At 41.6% G+C, this 18,929-nt stretch overlaps 1 protein-coding gene across 1 annotated transcript in view; it reads left to right on the plus strand.

The window, feature by feature from the left end:
* The window catches only part of LOC133574692 (transmembrane protein 132C), a 685,936-nt gene that overhangs the window by 641,053 nt on the left and 25,954 nt on the right, over positions 1-18,929 (plus strand). Inside the window, exon 7 of the mRNA XM_061926910.1 lies at positions 1,454-1,662. Within this exon, the coding sequence (XP_061782894.1) occupies positions 1,454-1,662 (209 nt within the window). The remainder of the gene's footprint in view (positions 1-1,453; positions 1,663-18,929) is intronic.

Genomic DNA, 18,929 nt, shown 5'->3' on the forward strand with positions numbered 1-18,929 from the left:
GTCTCTATGATTTAATGTAGTTTGGGTAAATCTTTCTGTATATTGCTCTCAAACAGGCTACGTGTCTCGCTGGGCTCCGCGTCCCAAGTCAAAACATAAAAGTTAATCAGGCACTTCTTACTTCTTTAAATGAGGTTGAAGGTTAGTGTACGGTAGTCACAGTGTAGTGATAACAGAGGTTTTTAGCTTGTGGGTCTCACAATTGCAATTGTCATCCAGAAAACACTTACGATGTATGGAAATATACACAACATACACTTGTAAAGAACATAATGTCATGGCTGTCTTGCGTTTCCAATAATTTCTACAACTCTTATATTTTTGTGATAGAGTGATTGGAGCACATACTTGTTGGTCACAAAAAACATTCATGAAGTTTGGTTCTTTTATGAATTTATCATGGGTCTACTGAAAATGTGACTAAATCTGCTGGGTCAAAAGTATACATACAGCAATGTTAATATTTGGTTACATGTCCCTTGGCAAGTTTCACTGCAATAAGACGCTTTTGATTGCCATCCACAAGCTTCTGGTTGAATTGTTGACCACTCCTCTTGACAAAATTTGTGCAATTCATCTAAATTTGTTGGTTTTCTGACATGGACTTGTTTCGTCAGCATTGTCCACACGTTTAAGTCAGGACTTAGGGAAGGCCATTCTAAAACCTTAATTCTATCCTGATTTAGCCATTCCTTTACCACTTTTGACGGGTTGGGTCTTGGGCGCAGTTGGGTGTTCCAACAGGACAATGACCCCAAACACACAGCTTGTGGATGGCTACCAAAAGTGCCTTATTGCAGTGAAACTTACCAAGGGACATGTAGTGAAGTGAAGTGAATTATATTTATATAGCGCTTTACATAGTGAAACCCAATATCTTAAGTTACATTTAAACCAGTGTGGGTGGCACTGGAAGCAGGTGGGTATAGTGTCTTGCCCAAGGACACAACGGCAGTGACTAGGATGGCGGAAGCTGGAATCGAACCTGGAACCATTAAGTTGCTGGCACGGCCACTCTACCAACCGAGCTATACCGCCCCAATGTAAGCAAATATTAACATTGCTGTATGTATTCTTTTGACCCAGCAGATTTGGTCACATTTTCAGTAGACCAAATCCTGGACACTCCTGCTTTATATTGTAAAGGCAACACACATTGAGTGGATATTAGCAACAGCCAGACAGCTGTGCACTGCTAATAGAGTATGTGTCTAGTTATTACTTGCACTTTAGTAGCTTACTATTTCCTATGTGTTCTTGAACGTGGTCTGAACTTCTAAGCAAGAATAAATAACAAAAGGTTCGATATAAAAATAGTAACTACACACAATACTGAGACGGTAATAAAAAGCAGCACTGGTCTTTACACTTCACTTTGTGAAACACTCTGACTTAATCATTTTCTTCTTATTCATATTTTTTCCCCCGTTCTCCCAACTTTGCTCCTTTCAAGGTGTCGGAGAGATGTGACTATGTGTATGTGAACGGAAAAGAGACGAGAGGAAAGCGCAGCGTGATGCTGAACTTCACTTACAGCTTCCTGAGTGCACAGCTGGAGATGAGTGTATGGATGCCACGCCTCCCGTTGTTCATCGACATGGCCGACCCTGAACTCAGTCAAATCAGGGGCTGGAGGGTCCCCATTATGAAGGGAAAAAAGAGGTAAGACCTAAACAGTCCGAGATCATCATTCTTAATCAAGGCTTGTTCAAAAGTAAGCGCATAGCTAAAAGACTGATTTTATTGTTGAAGCAGCACTAGATAACTTTTCAACCTTCATTATATATTTTCATAACATTTGGGATACATCGACTTACAACCAGTTGAATGACACCTCTGTCATGGCCTGAGGGGGTCGGTATCACTCTCACTGGCACTTAGCAACTTTGAGGAGGGTAGCAGGAACCCTGCCACACAAAAAACTACGAATGTGCTGACTTGCTTTACGGCAAACGTCATTCACCATTTCCGCATGCATTATAAAGACGAAAGTGTTCTTCTTCTTTGTGTTTTACGGCGGTTGGCATCCATCTTAATGGTGCATTAGCGCCACTAAAGCATACTTGCCAACCTTGAGACCTCCGATTTCGGAAGGGGGGGCGTGGTTGGGGGCATGGTTAAGAGGGGAGGAGTATATTGACAGCTAGAATTCACCAAGTCAAGTATTTCATATATATATATATATATATATATATATATATATATATACATACATACATACATATATATATATATATATATATATATATATATATATATATATATATATATATATATATATATATATATATATATATATATATTAGGGATGTCCCGATCCGATATTTGGATCGGATCGGCTGCCGATATTTTCCAAAAATTGCGTATCGGCAAGGCATGGGAAAATGCCGATCCAGATCCAGTTTAAAAAAAAAACTCCGGTCCGTGTTTTCCAACGCACCTATTTAAATAATACATTCCACTTTTCTGCTGCTCCGTAATTTCCGTTCCGCATTTTCCAGCACACCTTCAACACATCCTCAGGTCTGTGGAATCTCACGCAGTTGCTTTTAGCTGCTGGCATTACACGACAGGCTCTTCTCACTCTTTCCTGTGTCTCCCTCTCACAGACAGCGAGCGCACCTTCTTACACACGTCACATACTGTCACGTCATACGTCACATACTGTCACGTCATACGTCACATACGTATACGTCCTCTCCCAGCAGAGAGCGAGGTAGCGGCATGGCTAACGTTAGCTGTGATGCTAGCGCAGCCGCTAAGGTGCGCGCCTGCTCAAGCGTCCTCTGCGCACGGCAAATCTATGCCACGCACAAAATCAAATAAAAAAACATCCGGCGCCCCCCTCCACACCCTGGATTATAAATAATGTAAATAATTCAATGTGATTATCTTGTGTGATGACTGTATTATGATGATAGTATATATCTGATAGTATATATCTGTATCATGAATCAATTTAAGTGGACCCCGACTTAAACAAGTTGAAAAACCTATTGGGGTGTTACCATTTAGTGGTCAATTGTACGGAATATGTACTTCACTGTGCAACCTACTAATAAAAGTCTCAATCAATCAATCAAAACACGCAGAATCATCATACTGCTGTGATTATATGCATCAAGTGTTCATTCAAGGCTAAGGCAAAATATCGAGATATATATTGTGTATTGCAATATGGCCTTAAAATATCGCAATATTAAAAAAAGGCCATATCGCCCAGCCCTAGTTCAATGATGCAATTTCTGTTTGTCATGTATAATTTTGTCTATTTTGTGTTTATCCTTGAATAAACAGGTCAGTTTCTTGTTACCAACCATTGTGTATTATTCAAACTCCCCTAATTCAGCTGGCTAGTTGTTATCAAGAGTACTAAAACCCTTTTCAACATGATTCTGACAACTAAGGAGGCTAAATAACTTTAAACTTTAATACATGCTCGGATAGGCCAGTATCGGTCAGTATCGGTATCGGTCAGTATCAGTATCGGATCGGAAATGCAAAAACAATATCGGTATCGGATCGGAAGTGCAAAAACCTGGATCGGGACACCCCTAATATATATACACATATAGATATCTACATCCTGAAAATATGCAAACAAAACTGTGTTTAGATAATTGATACTTCAAACTTGCATAAATAAATATTAAGGAATATAACATAACTTGGCTTCTGAGAGTTTCAAAATGTAATGAATAAAATGCTAAAGTTGTTGATAAACAAGCAATTATTTTAATAATTAAATATGGTCATTTTAAATGAATTATTATGATAATTTAAAATCAATTATTTCAAATATGTTGAGTGTGAATGTTGTCTGTCTATCTGTGTTGGCCCTGCGATGAGTTGGCGACTTGTCCAGGGTGTACGCCGCCTTCCGCCCGATTGTAGCTGAGATAGGCTCCAGTGCCCCCCGCGACCCCAAAGGGAATAAGCGGTAGAAAATGGATGGATGGATGAATGTTTATTTTAATGTATAATTCTATGGCTGGATGTAATAAGGAGTCAGGAAAAAATACAAATAAAAATACAATTCATTTTGATGTTTTTAGCAAAATATGGTAAAAATGTATTTAGTTTTTTTTTTTTTTTAATTAATCAATATATTTATTTTTAGGTAAGATAAACAAAATAATACAATGTATCTCTAGTCTGGATGATTTACTTCTTGTCACCCTGTTGTCCTCCTGTCATGAAAAAAGGCTGTCCTCACTCAGGTCCGCATGGAGCTGGAGGGGGCGTGGCTTCCAGCTCCGGCTGAAAATCGGGAGATTTTCGGGAGAATATTTGTCCCGGGAGGTTTTCGGGAGAGGCGCTGAATTTCGGGAGTCTCCCGGAAAATTCGGGAGGGTTGGCAAGTATGCACTAAAGACGGAAGTCGATGCAAACGCCTACATGCAGTTACTGCTATCATGGCAGAAGCTGCAAAACAACCAAAGAAACAAAAAGTTTTGTCTGTGGAGACAAAAAAGGAAAAAGGGAGGCGATCCGGGTAAAAGGATAGTCAAGGATTAACATTGGCCCGCCTTTCACTTGCTGGCGTGAGCTCAAAGACGAGGAGGGATTTCAAACTGATGCTCAAATCAAAATGACAATGCTAATGTTGGCTATCGAAAAATTTGCGTGATAGCAATAAATAGCCACCAGCTTGATAGTTTGCAGTTCCACACTGACAGGACCAGCCATACAGCAAACTCAAATGTACTGTATAAAGAAAAAACAATGCGATGATCGCAAATATTAAGTTTGAGTAAAATATCTGGGTTCCGACTGTGGAAAGTATCAGTCATATACTGACTGACAAATCCTATGCGCTGGTTCTCATGGGAAATGTGGTTTTCCTTCAGGCAAAACACTACTGCTTTAATAATAATAATAATAATGGATTAGATTTATATAGCGGTTTTCTAGACACTCAAAGCGCTTCACGGAGAAGCAAGAACCCATCCTTCATTCACTCCACATTCACACCTGGTGGTGATAAGCTACATTTGTAGCCACAGCTGCCCTGGGGTAGACTGAAGGAAGCGTGGCTGCCACTTTGCGCCTACGGCTCCTCTGACCACCACCCATCATTTATTTACCAGTGTGAGCGGCACTGGGGGCAAGGGTGAAGTGTCCTGCCTAAGGACACAACGGCAGTGATTTGGATGGCAAGAGCGAAACTGCAACCCTCATATTCCTGGCACGGCTGCTCTACCCACCACGACGGGGGTGCTGTAGCCTATCCCAGCTGCACTCGGGCGGAAGGCGAGATACACCCTGGACAAGTCGCCACCTCATCGCAGGGCCAACACAGATAGACAACATTCACACTCACATTCACACACTAGGGCTAATTTTGTGTTGCCAATCAACCTTTCCTCAGGAGCATGTCTTTAGAGGTGGGAGGAAGCCGGAGTACCCCAAGTGAACCCACGCAGTCACTGGAAGAACATGCAAACTCCACACAAAAAGACCCCAAGCTCGGGGATTGAACCCAGGACCTTTATATTGCGAGGCACAAGCACTAACCTCTGTTTCACCGTGCTGCCCTACACACAGAGCGTACAATAATGCAAAGCTTAGTGGCGTACACACTTCCTGTTTACCCTTCAAAATAAAAGGAAATAAAGTAGATCGGCTGTAGTTTACAGATACTTACATTAATCCATAATTGTAGTATGATTTTAGCTATTTATAACATATAAAACTTATTTATGCTGTTTAACTGTTTTTTAGTTCATGAACTGTAAATTTACATAAACTTGTGTAATTATAGTTGTCGCTGGTTACACACTCCTCATTCTAAACGTCTGATGTCCTCAGAAGAAGTCCATGCAGAAGAAATCGATGCATACCAGGTCCATCGGTCTTTTGCTGACAATCTGGCGCAGGGGGGAAGCTCATTGGCCTGGAGTTTTCCGTAGCACGCACTCTCCACCGTTGTTAAATGTACTGCTCCACGTCTGAGGCCATTTTCGGCCAAAAGAAACTGGCTAAGGTCATCATGTAGAGATTTGAGGACAATTGTTCCAAACTCAGTAGGCAGTAGTTGATTTGTTTGCCTTCCAGTTTGACTGGTACTGACACAACGGAGAAGTCCATCTTTCATCACAAGTTTTGCACTGTCTCTTTTCATGTCCAGCATCTCGGGATTGGACCTGATCTCTTCAGGCCATTTACCAGATTTATTTGCTTGCATTGTGACTTTTAACACAGCATCTTGACTTAGGGCTGCTATTAGCTCCGGTCTGGACATTTGATTTAACATGTTCAGCTACATACGTGTTGGGTAGGCATACACTTCAAGGATGCATTCAGGATGCACGCCCAATTGTTCCACATACTTGGGAGATTCTTTGTGGTACTCAAGAGCACCGACACGCTGGCAGATTGACTTAACATCAGAATATGAGATATTCTGCCACTCAGGGTCTTCTCCGGGCTCCAGCCTTGACAGCAAATTCACATCAATATTGCTTCTTCTAGGTCTATAGATAACGTCCAAATCATACACTGACAGGTCAGACAGCCATCAATGTCCTGTTGCATTGAGTTTTGCCGTGGTAAGGACGTTAGCGTAATAATGTCAGTGCGGACTGTAAGCCGCACTCCATATAAATAATCATGGAACTTTTCCACTATTGACCATTTGAGAGACAGAAATTCCAACTGCTGGATAGGGTAGTTTCTTTCTGTATGGATTTACGGCTTGCGAACGCCAAAAGTCTCAGTCCTTTTAGTCCTGATAGAGAACTGTTCCGAGTCCACTAAGACTTGCGTCCACATGCAAAACGCAAGGCTCGTTTGAATCCGCGAAAGCCAATACTGGAGCATTTGTAAGGCAAAGTTTGATCTTTTCAAATGCCTCTGTGCAGGACTCATCCCATCTGCAACCAAAGGGCTCTTTCTCATCCAGGCAGGGGCTCTTTTTTGCCTTGTTGGGGCTTTTCCCTTTCTGTGTGGGAGCATGACCTCTGGTGAAATCTGAGTGTGCGGACAATCGACGAGTAGTTCTGGGTAAATCGACGATAGTACCCACAAAAGCTGAGGAAGGATCAGAGAACTTTCAGGTTGTGATGTCTGGGCCAGTTGGTGACAGTCTCTATTTTCTCTGGTTCAGCTGCAAAGCCATCCGCAGAGACGATGTGGCCAACATTATTGACTTGTGTCTGCCAGAACTGACATTTGTCAAGCGAGATCTTCAGTCCCACTTCCTGAAGCCAATCAAGCACTTTAAGCAACCTTTCCTTATGGTCCTCCAGTGTTCACCCAAACACAAATAGATCATCCAGATACATGAGGACTTGAAGGAGGTTTATGTCAACAACCGCTTTCTCCACCAAGCATTGAAAAGTTGCCGGGACTCCAGTGATGCCTTGGAGCATTATCTCAAATTGATAGAAGCCTAGGGGACAAAGGAAGGCTGTGTTTTCTTTGTCCTTCTCCTTCTCCTCCTCCTCCTATCTGGTAGTAGCCATTTCTCAAATCGAGGACGGAAAACTACTTGCTACCAGAGAGACAGTCCAATACTTCATTGATGTGTGGCGTGGTATACTGGTCAGGAATGGTACGGCTATTGAGCGTGCGATAGTCGACGCACATCCTAACGTCACCATTCTTTTTTCCTCACAATGACAAATAGAGATGCGTAGGGGCTTCCAGACTCCTTGATGATACCTGCCGCAAGCAACTTTTGAATGTAGCGACGCACGTCATCGATGATTGCAGGAGCAATGCATCCGGAACGTTCACGGAATGGTCTTTGGTCTGACATGCGAATACTGTGCTCGATTCTCTTTGCTAAACCAACATCAAATTCATCAAGAGAAAAGACAGCTGCTCTTTCCTCTAACCTTTGACGTAGCCCTGTCCTCCATGCTTTAGGGATGGGTGATTCTCTAAAATCAATCTGGTTGATGTCAAATGCTTCAGGCTCGGACTGATGGCATGGTGGTGACAACATCAACAATACATAGACGACCAACAACAGCGCCCACAGGTATCATCACATTCTTCAGGAACTTGTTATGGATTAGAATGATGCACCGATTATGCTCAATGGCACTGTTTGGCATTATATGAGCTGTACGAGCTTCTACGACCATCACGCAAGCTTGCTCCAGTCACTAGTCAAATTGTTTCTCTGCAGCCACGCCAGGTATGCTTAAAATGATCAAAATACGTATATAATAAATGTTATTGTAAATGTGCCCGTTACTACATTACATATATACTTACAACATGTGTATACAAACCTAATGAAGGTGTTTGGATGTTTTTTTTCATGGGCTCTGTGAGCAGAATGTAATGGCTCCCATAGGCTTCATTTTAAGCGGACTTTTGATTTAATTTATTCAATAATTACAATGCATTAAAAAAAAAAAACATTGATCATGTCTTTCATAATGATTGTGAAAAATATGCACAATTCCAAAAAAAGTGTATTTCCCCTTTAAGTGGGGCTTTAAGTATCTGAGTAACCTACTGTATGAGATGCACAGTCATGCCATTTAAATCGGAAAATACTTTACATTTCAACATGTGAATGTGAGTGTGAATGTTGTCTGTCTAGCTGCGTTGGCCCTGTGATGAGGTGGCAACTTGTCCAGGGTGTAACCCGCCTTCCGCCCGAGTGCAGCTGGGATAGGCTCCAGCACCCCCGCGACCCCGAGAGAGACAAGCAGTAGTAAATGGATGGATAGACGCACCACATTATAAGCCACAGATATATACCAGTACAACATATTTTGTAAATATTTAAATACATACTTTGTTTCCAGGCAGTCCATGTAACACGGCAGTAAAACGGTTGATCAAACAAAACAAAAGTCATCATCATGGACCCACTAACTGCAGAGGCTAGGTCTCCAATCAGCTAAACAGACTCAGTTACTCCATGGTGAAATGTTGGTGAATTTACAAAATGCAAACAATACAAAAAAAATGCCATTGTAAGTTAATAAAACTAACACAGACACTTGTAAATGTTTATCATATTCACTAATGCTAACAACACTAGCTTGATTACATCACGAAAGTACAGACAAATATGCAAGAAAACACTCCTACAGACATCACACACCGAGCTGTCCAACGATTAAAATATTTAATCGCAATTAATCGCAGTTTGTCCATATTTAACTCAAAATTAATCACGATTAATCGCACATCAAAATAATTTTTCATATTTAGTAGGTGTTCCCTAGACAGATGATTTTCAAGTTTTAATACCACAAAGGACAATTAGTTTGCTTTAATTAAATATTTTTAAACATACTTTTTAAACGGCTCAACAAAACAAGACATAAACACCCTTTTAAAGAGAATTAAAAAAAAAATAAATCCTGCAGTGTGTTGGTGTCTTGCCAGATATTGTATTTTGTAGAAATACAAAATTTGTATTCCTCCTGTAGAAGCACTTGCATTACAATCAGTAGCACTATGTTTAAATACTAGTTTCGCACATTATTAACACAAGTTATGATCATGCTTTGAATGTCAAAGATGTTTGGTAATGTAAAATGTCATATTTAATTAAATGCTTCTGATATTCTTTACATCACATGTTGGTAAATGTATTAAATTTAACCTTCTGTTTTTATTAATAAATGTAATTGTCAAACAGGTTATAAAAGATTACTGTAACGATGGTAATTGATTACTGTAACGATGGTAATAGCTGAGATAAGCTCCAGCACCCCCCGCGATCCCGAAAGGGACAAGGGGTAGAAAATGGATGGTTGGATGGATGGTAATACTGTGCAGCAAACTGCAATTACCCAATGTGGGCTGCAGAGGGCAGTAGTGTAGCGAAAAAGAAGACGAGAATAAGAAATTGTTCGAGGATGAAGCCGTCGTGTGTGTGTCGCGTTCTTCTGCTTATTGAGTTTGACATTGCTATTTGTGAACATAAATAAAAGGCTGACTTGTTCAAAGACAGTCTACCGCCTTCATATTGCCGCCGCTATTACAATACACCAGGGGTCCTCAAGGACAAATCTTGAAGGTCCACAAATGTTTTTTTTTGAAACAGGCTGGGTCCGTTTATTATCGGTCAAGCTTATATAGTAGCAGGAGGTAGGTAGTTTAACATTTTCTTAAAATTAACAAAAATAAAATAAATATCCAATAAAATACATGAAATATTTTCTTTGAAACAAAAATAAATAAGAACTTTGAAAAAATTTGTCCTCTGCATTTGACCCATCCCTTGATCACCCCTTGGGAGGTGAGGGGAGCAGTGGGCAGCAGTGGCGCTGCGCCCGAGAATCATTTTTGGTGATTTAACCCCCAATTCCAAGCCTTGATGCTGAGTGCCAAGCAGGGAAGAATGCTGGTATGAGCTTTTAAACATAACCCGTTAACTGCTGCCAATCAAATGGTGAATAAGATACTCTTTAGGGTTCATATGTTTGTAAATCTGACTGTGATGAAGTCAGTGCCTCACCAGCCATCAACCTCACCGCACGTTACTGCTCTGTTGCTATTTGTTGTTGTGTCATAGATTTAACAAAAATCTTGCTTGATGTTTCATATGACTTTTTCAGCCTCGTGATTTCTCTTTTTTTTCTTAGCTCTGAATCATGAGGAAATGTCTCTTCAAATTTGCGGTGCTCTTTCAGATAGTGACGTTTCAGATTTTCACTTTTCACCAGAGCAACAGTACTTTTGCATATTAGACACATTGATCTGGTACTTGCAGTAGGTAGGATGAAACATATTGCTCTGTCCATTCTTCCTTGAAACGTCGGTTTTCCCTGTCCACCTTTCTTTTACCAGCCTGAGCCAACTTGGAGCATGCCATTGTGATTTGATTCACATTCAGAGACTGACGAGTGAACAGTTAGCGAAGTAGCGATACGAGACAACTGTGTGCCTGCAGCGAAAGGTTCCATGCACTGTGCACTGCACATGTGTATGACCCAGGTGGTAACAGCCTATCAGCGCGTCGTTGTGATAGAGATGACAACCCATACCCCGGAATTAGCCAATCAGAGTGGCGTTCTCTCGCTCTCACTCCGTCTCTCTCTCTGAGAGAGAGAGAGAGAGAGAGAGAGAGTGACGGAGTGAGTGAGACACGAGAAGTGTAAACGAAACGTGGAGATATTTGATTAAAAACAACGAAGAACGTTGACTTGCGCTAGCGATAACTCACAGATGAATACAATTATTATATTTTTTTATAATAATTATAATTATAATAATTATAATCTGTGGTGGGCTCTCCTATTTCTGGGGCTGAGGTTGCCGAGGTAGTTAAAAAGCTCCTCTGTGGCAAGGCCCCGGGGGTGGATGAGATCCACCCGGAGTTCCTTAAGGCTCTGGATGTTGTGGGGCTGTCTTGGTTGACAAGACTCTGCAACATCGCGTGGACATCGGGGGCGGTACCTCTGGATTGGCAGACCGGGGTGGTGGTTCCTCTCTTTAAGAAGGGGAACCGGAGGGTGTGTTCCAACTATCGTGGGATCACACTCCTCAGCCTTCCCGGTAAGGTCTATTCAGGTGTACTGGAGAGGAGGCTACGCCGGATAGTCGAACCTCGGATTCAGGAGGAACAGTGTGGTTTTCGTCCTGGTCGTGGAACTGTGGACCAGCTCTATACTCTCGGCAGGGTCCTTGAGGGTGCATGGGAGTTTGCCCAACCAGTCTACATGTGCTTTGTGGACTTGGAGAAGGCATTCGACCGTGTACCCCGGGAAGTCCTGTGGGGAGTGCTCAGAGAGTATGGGGTAACGGACTTATTGTGGCAGTTCGCTCCCTGTATAATCAGTGTCAGAGCTTGGTCCGCATTGCCGGCAGTAAGTCGGACACGTTTCCAGTGAGGGTTGGACTCCGCCAAGCCTGCCCTTTGTCACCGATTCTGTTCATAACCTTTATGGACAGAATTTCTAGGCGCAGTCAGGGTGTTGAGGGGATCTGGTTTGGTGGCTGCAGGATTAGGTCTCTGCTATTTGCAGATGATGTGGTCCTGATGGCTTCCTCCGGCCAAGATCTTCAGCTCTCACTGGATCGGTTCGCAGCCGAGTGTGACGCGACTGGGATGGGAATCAGCACCTCCAAGTCCGAGTCCATGGTTCTCTCCCGGAAAAGGGTGGAGTGCCATCTCCGGGTTGGGGAGGAGATCTTGCCCCAAGTGGAGGAGTTCAAGTACCTCGGAGTCTTGTTCACGAGTGGGGGAAGAGTGGATCGTGAGATCGACAGGCGGATCTGTGCGGCGTCATCAGTAATGCGGACGCTGTATCGATCCGTTGTGGTGAAGAAGGAGCTGAGCCGGAAGGCAAAGCTCTCGATTTACCGGTCGATCTACATTCCCATCCTCACCTATGGTCTGAGCTTTGGGTCATGACCGAAAGGACAAGATCACGGGTACAAGCGGCCGAAATGAGTTTCCTCCGCCGAGTGGCGGGGCTCTCCCTTAGAGATAGGGTGAGAAGCTCTGTCATTCGAGGGGAGCTCAAAGTAAAGCTGCGCTCCTCCACATCGAGAGGAGCCACATGAGGTGGTTCGGGCATCTGGTCAGGATGCCACCCAAACGCCTCCCTAGGAAGGTGTTTCGGGCACGTCCGACCGGTAGGAGGCCACGGGGAAGACCCAGGACACGCTGGGAAGACTATGTCTCCCGGCTGGCCTGGGAACGCCTCGGGATCCCCCGGGAGGAGCTGGACCTATCCCCAGCCACTTGGCTGGGGATAGGGAAGTCTGGGCTTCCCTGCTTAAGCTGCTGCCCCGGCGACCCGACCTCGGATAAGTGGAAGAAGATTGATGGATGGATGGATAATTATAATAATAAAAAAAAAAATAATAATAATTTTTTTTTTTTTTTTTTTTTTTTTTTTTTTTTTTACTATAATTCGTGCTGGGTCCGGACGGACACGTCGCTGGGTCCGGACATGGACCGCGGTCCGCCTGTTGAGGATCACTGCAATACACTTTATTTCATACTTGCCAACCTTGAGACCTCCGATTTTCGGGAGGTCGGAGGGGGGGGGTGTTAAGAGGGGAGGAGTATATTTACAGCTAGAATTCACCAAGTCAAGTATTTCATATATATATATATATATATATATATATATATATATATATATATATATATATATATATATATATAAAATACTTGACTTTCAGTGAATTCTAGCTATATATATATATTTTTTTTTTTTTTTTTTTTTTTGTATTTCATATATATATATATATATATATATATATATGTGTATATATATATATATATATATATATATATATATATATATATATATATATATATATATATATATATATATATGAATAAGAGAAATACTTGAATTTCAGTGTTCATTTATTTACACATATACACACACATAACACTCATCTACTCATTGTTGAGTTAAGGGTTGAATTGTCCATCCTTGTTCTATTCTCTGTCACTATTTTTCTAACCATGCTGAACACCCTCTCTGATGATGCATTCTGCTTTGTCTCCTTGTTGTGTGCGCAGTTGTGCACTGCACTCTCTAAAAGCTGTAGATGTTATTGTCACATATGCATGTACAGTAGATGGCAGTATTGTCCTGTTTAAGAGTGTCACAACATTGCTGACGAACTGCTTTACGGTAGACGAAAATGTGACTGCTGTTGTTGTGTGTTGTTACCGTGCTGGGAGGACGTTAATGAAACTGCCTAACAATAAACCCACATAAGAAACCAAGAACTCGCCCTCGATCATTCTACAGTTATAACGTGATTGGGTAGGCACGCTGTTTATATTGTGGGAAAGCGGACGTGAAAACAGGTCAGGTCCGCATGGAGCTGGAGGGGGCGTGGCCTCCAGCTCCGCCTGAATTTCGGGAGATTTTCGGGAGAAAATTTGTCCCGGGAGGTTTTCGGGAGAGGCGCTGAATTTCGGGAGTCTCCCGGAAAATCCGGGAGGGTTGGCAAGTATGCTTTATTTTAATCTGCAGAAAAGCATTTTTTTAGGTAGAAATCATAGAATAACATTACAAATCATTTTTGACAAAAGCATGATTGACGATTTTTGATTGTTTTGTTGGTTAGACCCTATGTGAAGCACAGCGCTAATATTTTGAAGCCGGTGTGAGAAAACACTACGTATTTAGACAAAAGTCTCCGATTAAATTCACTTTAGACTTCCTCTCCACTGTCTTTTTTTTCTGCTGAGCTTTTATTCCATCGTACTAAAGCAGTTTAAGTAACAATCTACATCTTATGTTATAAATGTAGCTAATTGTAATGTGAACACGGATGTGAAGCTCTCCTCTCTACAAGCGTGTAAATCTCAACAGCACCATTCGTTCCAACAATGTCGACTCACGGCGATTGAAGATTATATTTTCTTGTCTTGTCCTTAGAACGACTTATCATGGTTTTGGACCTGAGGCTTCTATAATGTCCCACTTTCCTTTTCACTATTTGCCCTGCTTGTGGCTGCACAGTATTTTAAACGCAATTACATATCACCACACTATGGAACAGGCTGAGGGTCAAAAAGGAGTCAAGGCGTACGCAGGTTAATCACGTGTTAAAAAAAGTATCACCGTAAAAGAAAATGATAGTTAACACGTTATTATCGTGTTAACTTTGACAGCCCTAATCATGATACATGCAGCACATCATGCCTGTTATTGCAACAGCATACACTGTCGAATTAGCTGTCTGCAAACAAAACATTACATGTGGGCTAGTACTTTACAGATACTGTAATATGATTGTTCATGATTTTCAGTCAGTATAGATTGGTGTCCTATCGCATTGTGTTGTGCATTACAAACTCAAATACGATCCAGCTGCTGAGGCAGATGTGTTACTACTAGGGATGTCCGATAATGGCTTTTTGCCGATATCCGATATTCCGATATTGTCCAACTCTTTAATTACCGATATCAACCGATATATACAGTCGTGGAATTAACACATTATTAAGCCTAATTTGGACAACCAGGTATGGTGAAGATAAGGTACTTTTTAAAAAAAAAAATAAAATAAATAAGATAAGATAAATAAATTTAAAACATTTTCTTGAATAAAAAAGAAAGTAAAACAATATAAAAACAGTTACATAGAAACCAGTAATTAATGAAAAATAGTAGAATTAACTGTTAAAGGTTAGTACTATTAGTGGACCAGCAGCACGCACAATCATGTGTGCTTACGGACTGTATCCCTTGCAGACTGTATTGATATATATTGATATATAATGTAGGAACCAGAATATTAATAACAGAAAGAAACAACCCTTTTGTGAATGAGTGTGAATGAGGGGAGGGAGGTTTTTTGGGTTGGTGCACTAATTGTAAGTGTATCTTGTGTTTTTTATGTTGATTTAATTACCGTATTTTCCGCACCATAAGCCGCCCTGGGTTATAAGCCGCGCCTTCAATGAACGGCATATTTCAAAATTCTGTCCACCTATAAGCCGCCCCGTGTTATAAGCCGCATCTAACTGCGCTAAAGGGAATGTCAAAATAACAGTCAGATAGGTCAGTCAAACTTTAATAATATATTAAAAACCAGCGTGATGTGGGCGCGCATGGAGTCGTATATCAACATGGACGGAGCTGCGTGAAAAAAGCCACCCGGCCTCTTCGCGTAAACTTCCCTTAACCACTCGCTCACCTTTTCTTCATCCATCCATCCCTTCGAGTTAGCTTTTATGATGACGCCGGCTGGAAAGGTCTCTTTTGGCAAGGTCTTCCTTTTGAATATCACCATGGGTGGAAGTTTCTGGCCATTAGCATGGCAAGCTAGAACCACAGTGAAGGACGACTTCTCATTCCCTGTGGTGCGAATATTCACCGTACGTGCTCCCGTTGTATCCACAGTGCGGTTCACAGGAATATCAAAAGTCAGTGGAACCTCGTCCATGTTGATAATGTTCTCTGGCCGGATCTTTTTTTCAGCTATCTTGTTTTTACAATATGCACGGAAAGTAGCCAGCTTTTCTTGAAAGTCTTTAGGCAGTTGCTGTGAAATAGTAGTCCGTGTGCGGATGGAGAGATTGCGTCTTTTCATGAACCGGAAACCTGTCGCTTAGTAGGAGCCATTTTGTGGTCTTTACAGATGTAAACACACAAAGGAAATGAAACGTAATATCCGCGCGCTTCTTCTTCTTCTACGCGGGCGGGTGGTTGCTTACAGTAGAAGAAGAAGCGCTTCCTCTTCTATGGGGGCGGGTGCTTACCTTGGCGGTTGCTTGCGTAGAAGAAGAAGCACTTCCTCTTCTACGGGGAAAAAAGATGGCGGCTGTTTACCGTAGTTGCGAGACCTAAACTTTATGAAAATGAATCTTAATATTAATCCATATATAAAGCGCACCGGGTTATAAGCCGCACTGTCAGCTTTTGAGTAAATTTGTGTTTTTTAGGTGCGGCTAATAGTGCGGAAAATACGGTAAAAAAAAACAAAAAAACCCCGATACCGATAATAAAAAAATCGATACCGATAATTTCCGATATTACATTTTAACGCATTTATCGGCCGATAATATCGGCCTGCCGATATTATCGGACATCTCTAGTTACTACACTAGAAAAACTGTTCCTTAGTGTTCATTCTTACAATAACAATGTTGCTACCTCTTGGTTATTATACAAGTTATAGAACATACATGCAGTATTGTTGGCAGGTTTTTTGCTCTTATTAGCTGCATTGCTAGCCACCTGGAACGAGCAGATTAGAGCACATTACAATTGTTATTGTCTTTGTTATTGTCTTTCATAAGGGTTGTGAACCATAGGCAAAATTCCCAAAAAAAACATGCAGTTCCCCTTTAACAGAACACTGTTTAACTTGGTAATTAGGCATTTTAATTTGACTGCAGCTGCAGAATGTCTCACACTGATTGTAAATAAAGATATTGACTTAATTATGTTTTTTTTTACTGAAGCTCAACATTTTTAAATGTTATTTCTATTTGAATGCAGTTGACACAAATGTATTAATGCAGGTGTAAGTGGACTTTTTGTGCTGTCAATCTGTAATGCCTCCATTATGGTGGTGAACTAGTAGCAGTGAACATACGTAGAGTGTGTATTTATATGAAGTTTTTCACTTTTAAAGATAAAGACGTTAACTGTCTGTCTGTCTCCCCCGTCGGTGACGTCATCAAAACAAAATTGGTCGAGAAAGGTTGTACCAAATGCAAATGCCACAAGACAATATCACTAATTACAACACAAAAACGTTCAGCTTCAGCACGATTGCAGAAGCCACAACAAATAAAATCGACACAACACAATAATATAAAGCCACAACTTAAAGGCCTACTGAAACCCACTACTACCGACCACGCAGTCTGATAGTTTATACATCAATGATAAAATCTTAACATTGCAACACATGCCAATACGGCCGGGTTAGCTTACTAAAGTGCAATTTTAAATTTCTGCTTAAAACGTCTCGGTATGATGACGCCTGCGCGTGACGTCACGGATTGTAGAGGACATTTTGGGACAGCATGGTGGCCAGCTATTAAGTCGTCTGTTTTCATCGCAAAATTCCACAGTGAATCTTTTGCAATTTGTTCAATGAACAATGGAGACAGCAAAGAAGAAAGCTGTAGGTGGGAAGCTGTGTATTGCGGCAGGTATTGTGCCGGATAACGCACCCCCGCCGTAGAATGCACCCCCTGACTGTTGTGCCGGATAACACAGCCAGTGTTTCATTGTTTACATTCCCGAAAGATGACAGTCAAGCTTTACCATTGGCCTGTGGAGAACTGGGACAACAGAGACTCTTACCAGGAGGACTTTGAGTTGGATACGCAGACGCGGTACCGTGAGTACGCATGCAGCTGCGGCTTCCAAACATTTGATCACTTGCCCGTACGTGCGTGCCGCTATGTGCATGTCACGTACGTAACTTTGGGGACTTTGGGGAAATATATGTGTTGTATGAACTTTGGGGAGGTGATCGGTACTTTGGACTGTGGGATTGAGTGTGTTGTGCGGGTGTTTGAGTTGTATTGGCGGGTTATATGGACGGGAGGGGGGAGGTGTTTGTTATGCGGGATTAATTTGTGGCATATTAAATATAAGCCTGGTTGTGTTGTGGCTAATAGAGTATATATATGTCTTGTGTTTATTTACTGTTTTAGTCATTCCCAGCTGAATATCAGGTCCCACCCGCCTCTCACAGCATCTTCCCTATCTGAATCGCTCCCACTGCCCTCTAGTCCTTCACTCTCACTTTCCTCATCCACAAATCTTTCATCCTCGCTCAAATTAATGGGGAAATTGTCGCTTTCTCGGTCCGAATCGCTCTCGCTGCTGGTGGCCATGATTGTAAACAATGTGCAGATGTGAGGAGCTCCACAACCTGTGACGTCACGCGCATATCGTCTGCTACTTCCGGTACAGGCAAGGCTTTTTTATCAGCGACCAAAAGTTGCGAACTTTATCGTCGATGTTCTCTACTAAATCCGTTCAGCAAAAATATGGCAATATTGCGAAATGATCAAGTATGACACATAGAATGGACCTTCTATCCCCGTTTAAATAAGAAAATCGCATTTCAGTAGGCCTTTAACTTTCAACCATAGAGGATACGACGGACAAAACAGAAGTGACAGCGGAGCAAGTTCGCTATATTAGTATTATTAAAAAAGTTACTTACGTTTCCAACTTTGTTCATTGCACCCTCCACCATTTGGTCTGTCTTTCGCCAAAATGTGTACGCTGTCACTTCCATTACATCTTTATGATGTTCCGTGTTTATTAAAATGAGAATAGTAGCAGGTCAAACCACTGCTCATTTAACCTGAAAAGATTTGTTTGTACTTAATTTCTCAGGTATATATGCTGCTAATTCAACCTGAAGAGATGTTGATTGCACTATATTTTTTAGATGAGTATTATATGCTGAAGAACAAGAGCAGAAGTAGCAGGTAAACCTACTGGTAAAATGTTGCTTACTGTACTTACTGAAAATGTCTTGAATGTTGAAAATGT

Source organism: Nerophis lumbriciformis, linkage group LG32 (assembly GCF_033978685.3).
Source record: "Nerophis lumbriciformis linkage group LG32, RoL_Nlum_v2.1, whole genome shotgun sequence".
NCBI classification, from domain to species: domain Eukaryota; kingdom Metazoa; phylum Chordata; class Actinopteri; order Syngnathiformes; family Syngnathidae; genus Nerophis; species Nerophis lumbriciformis.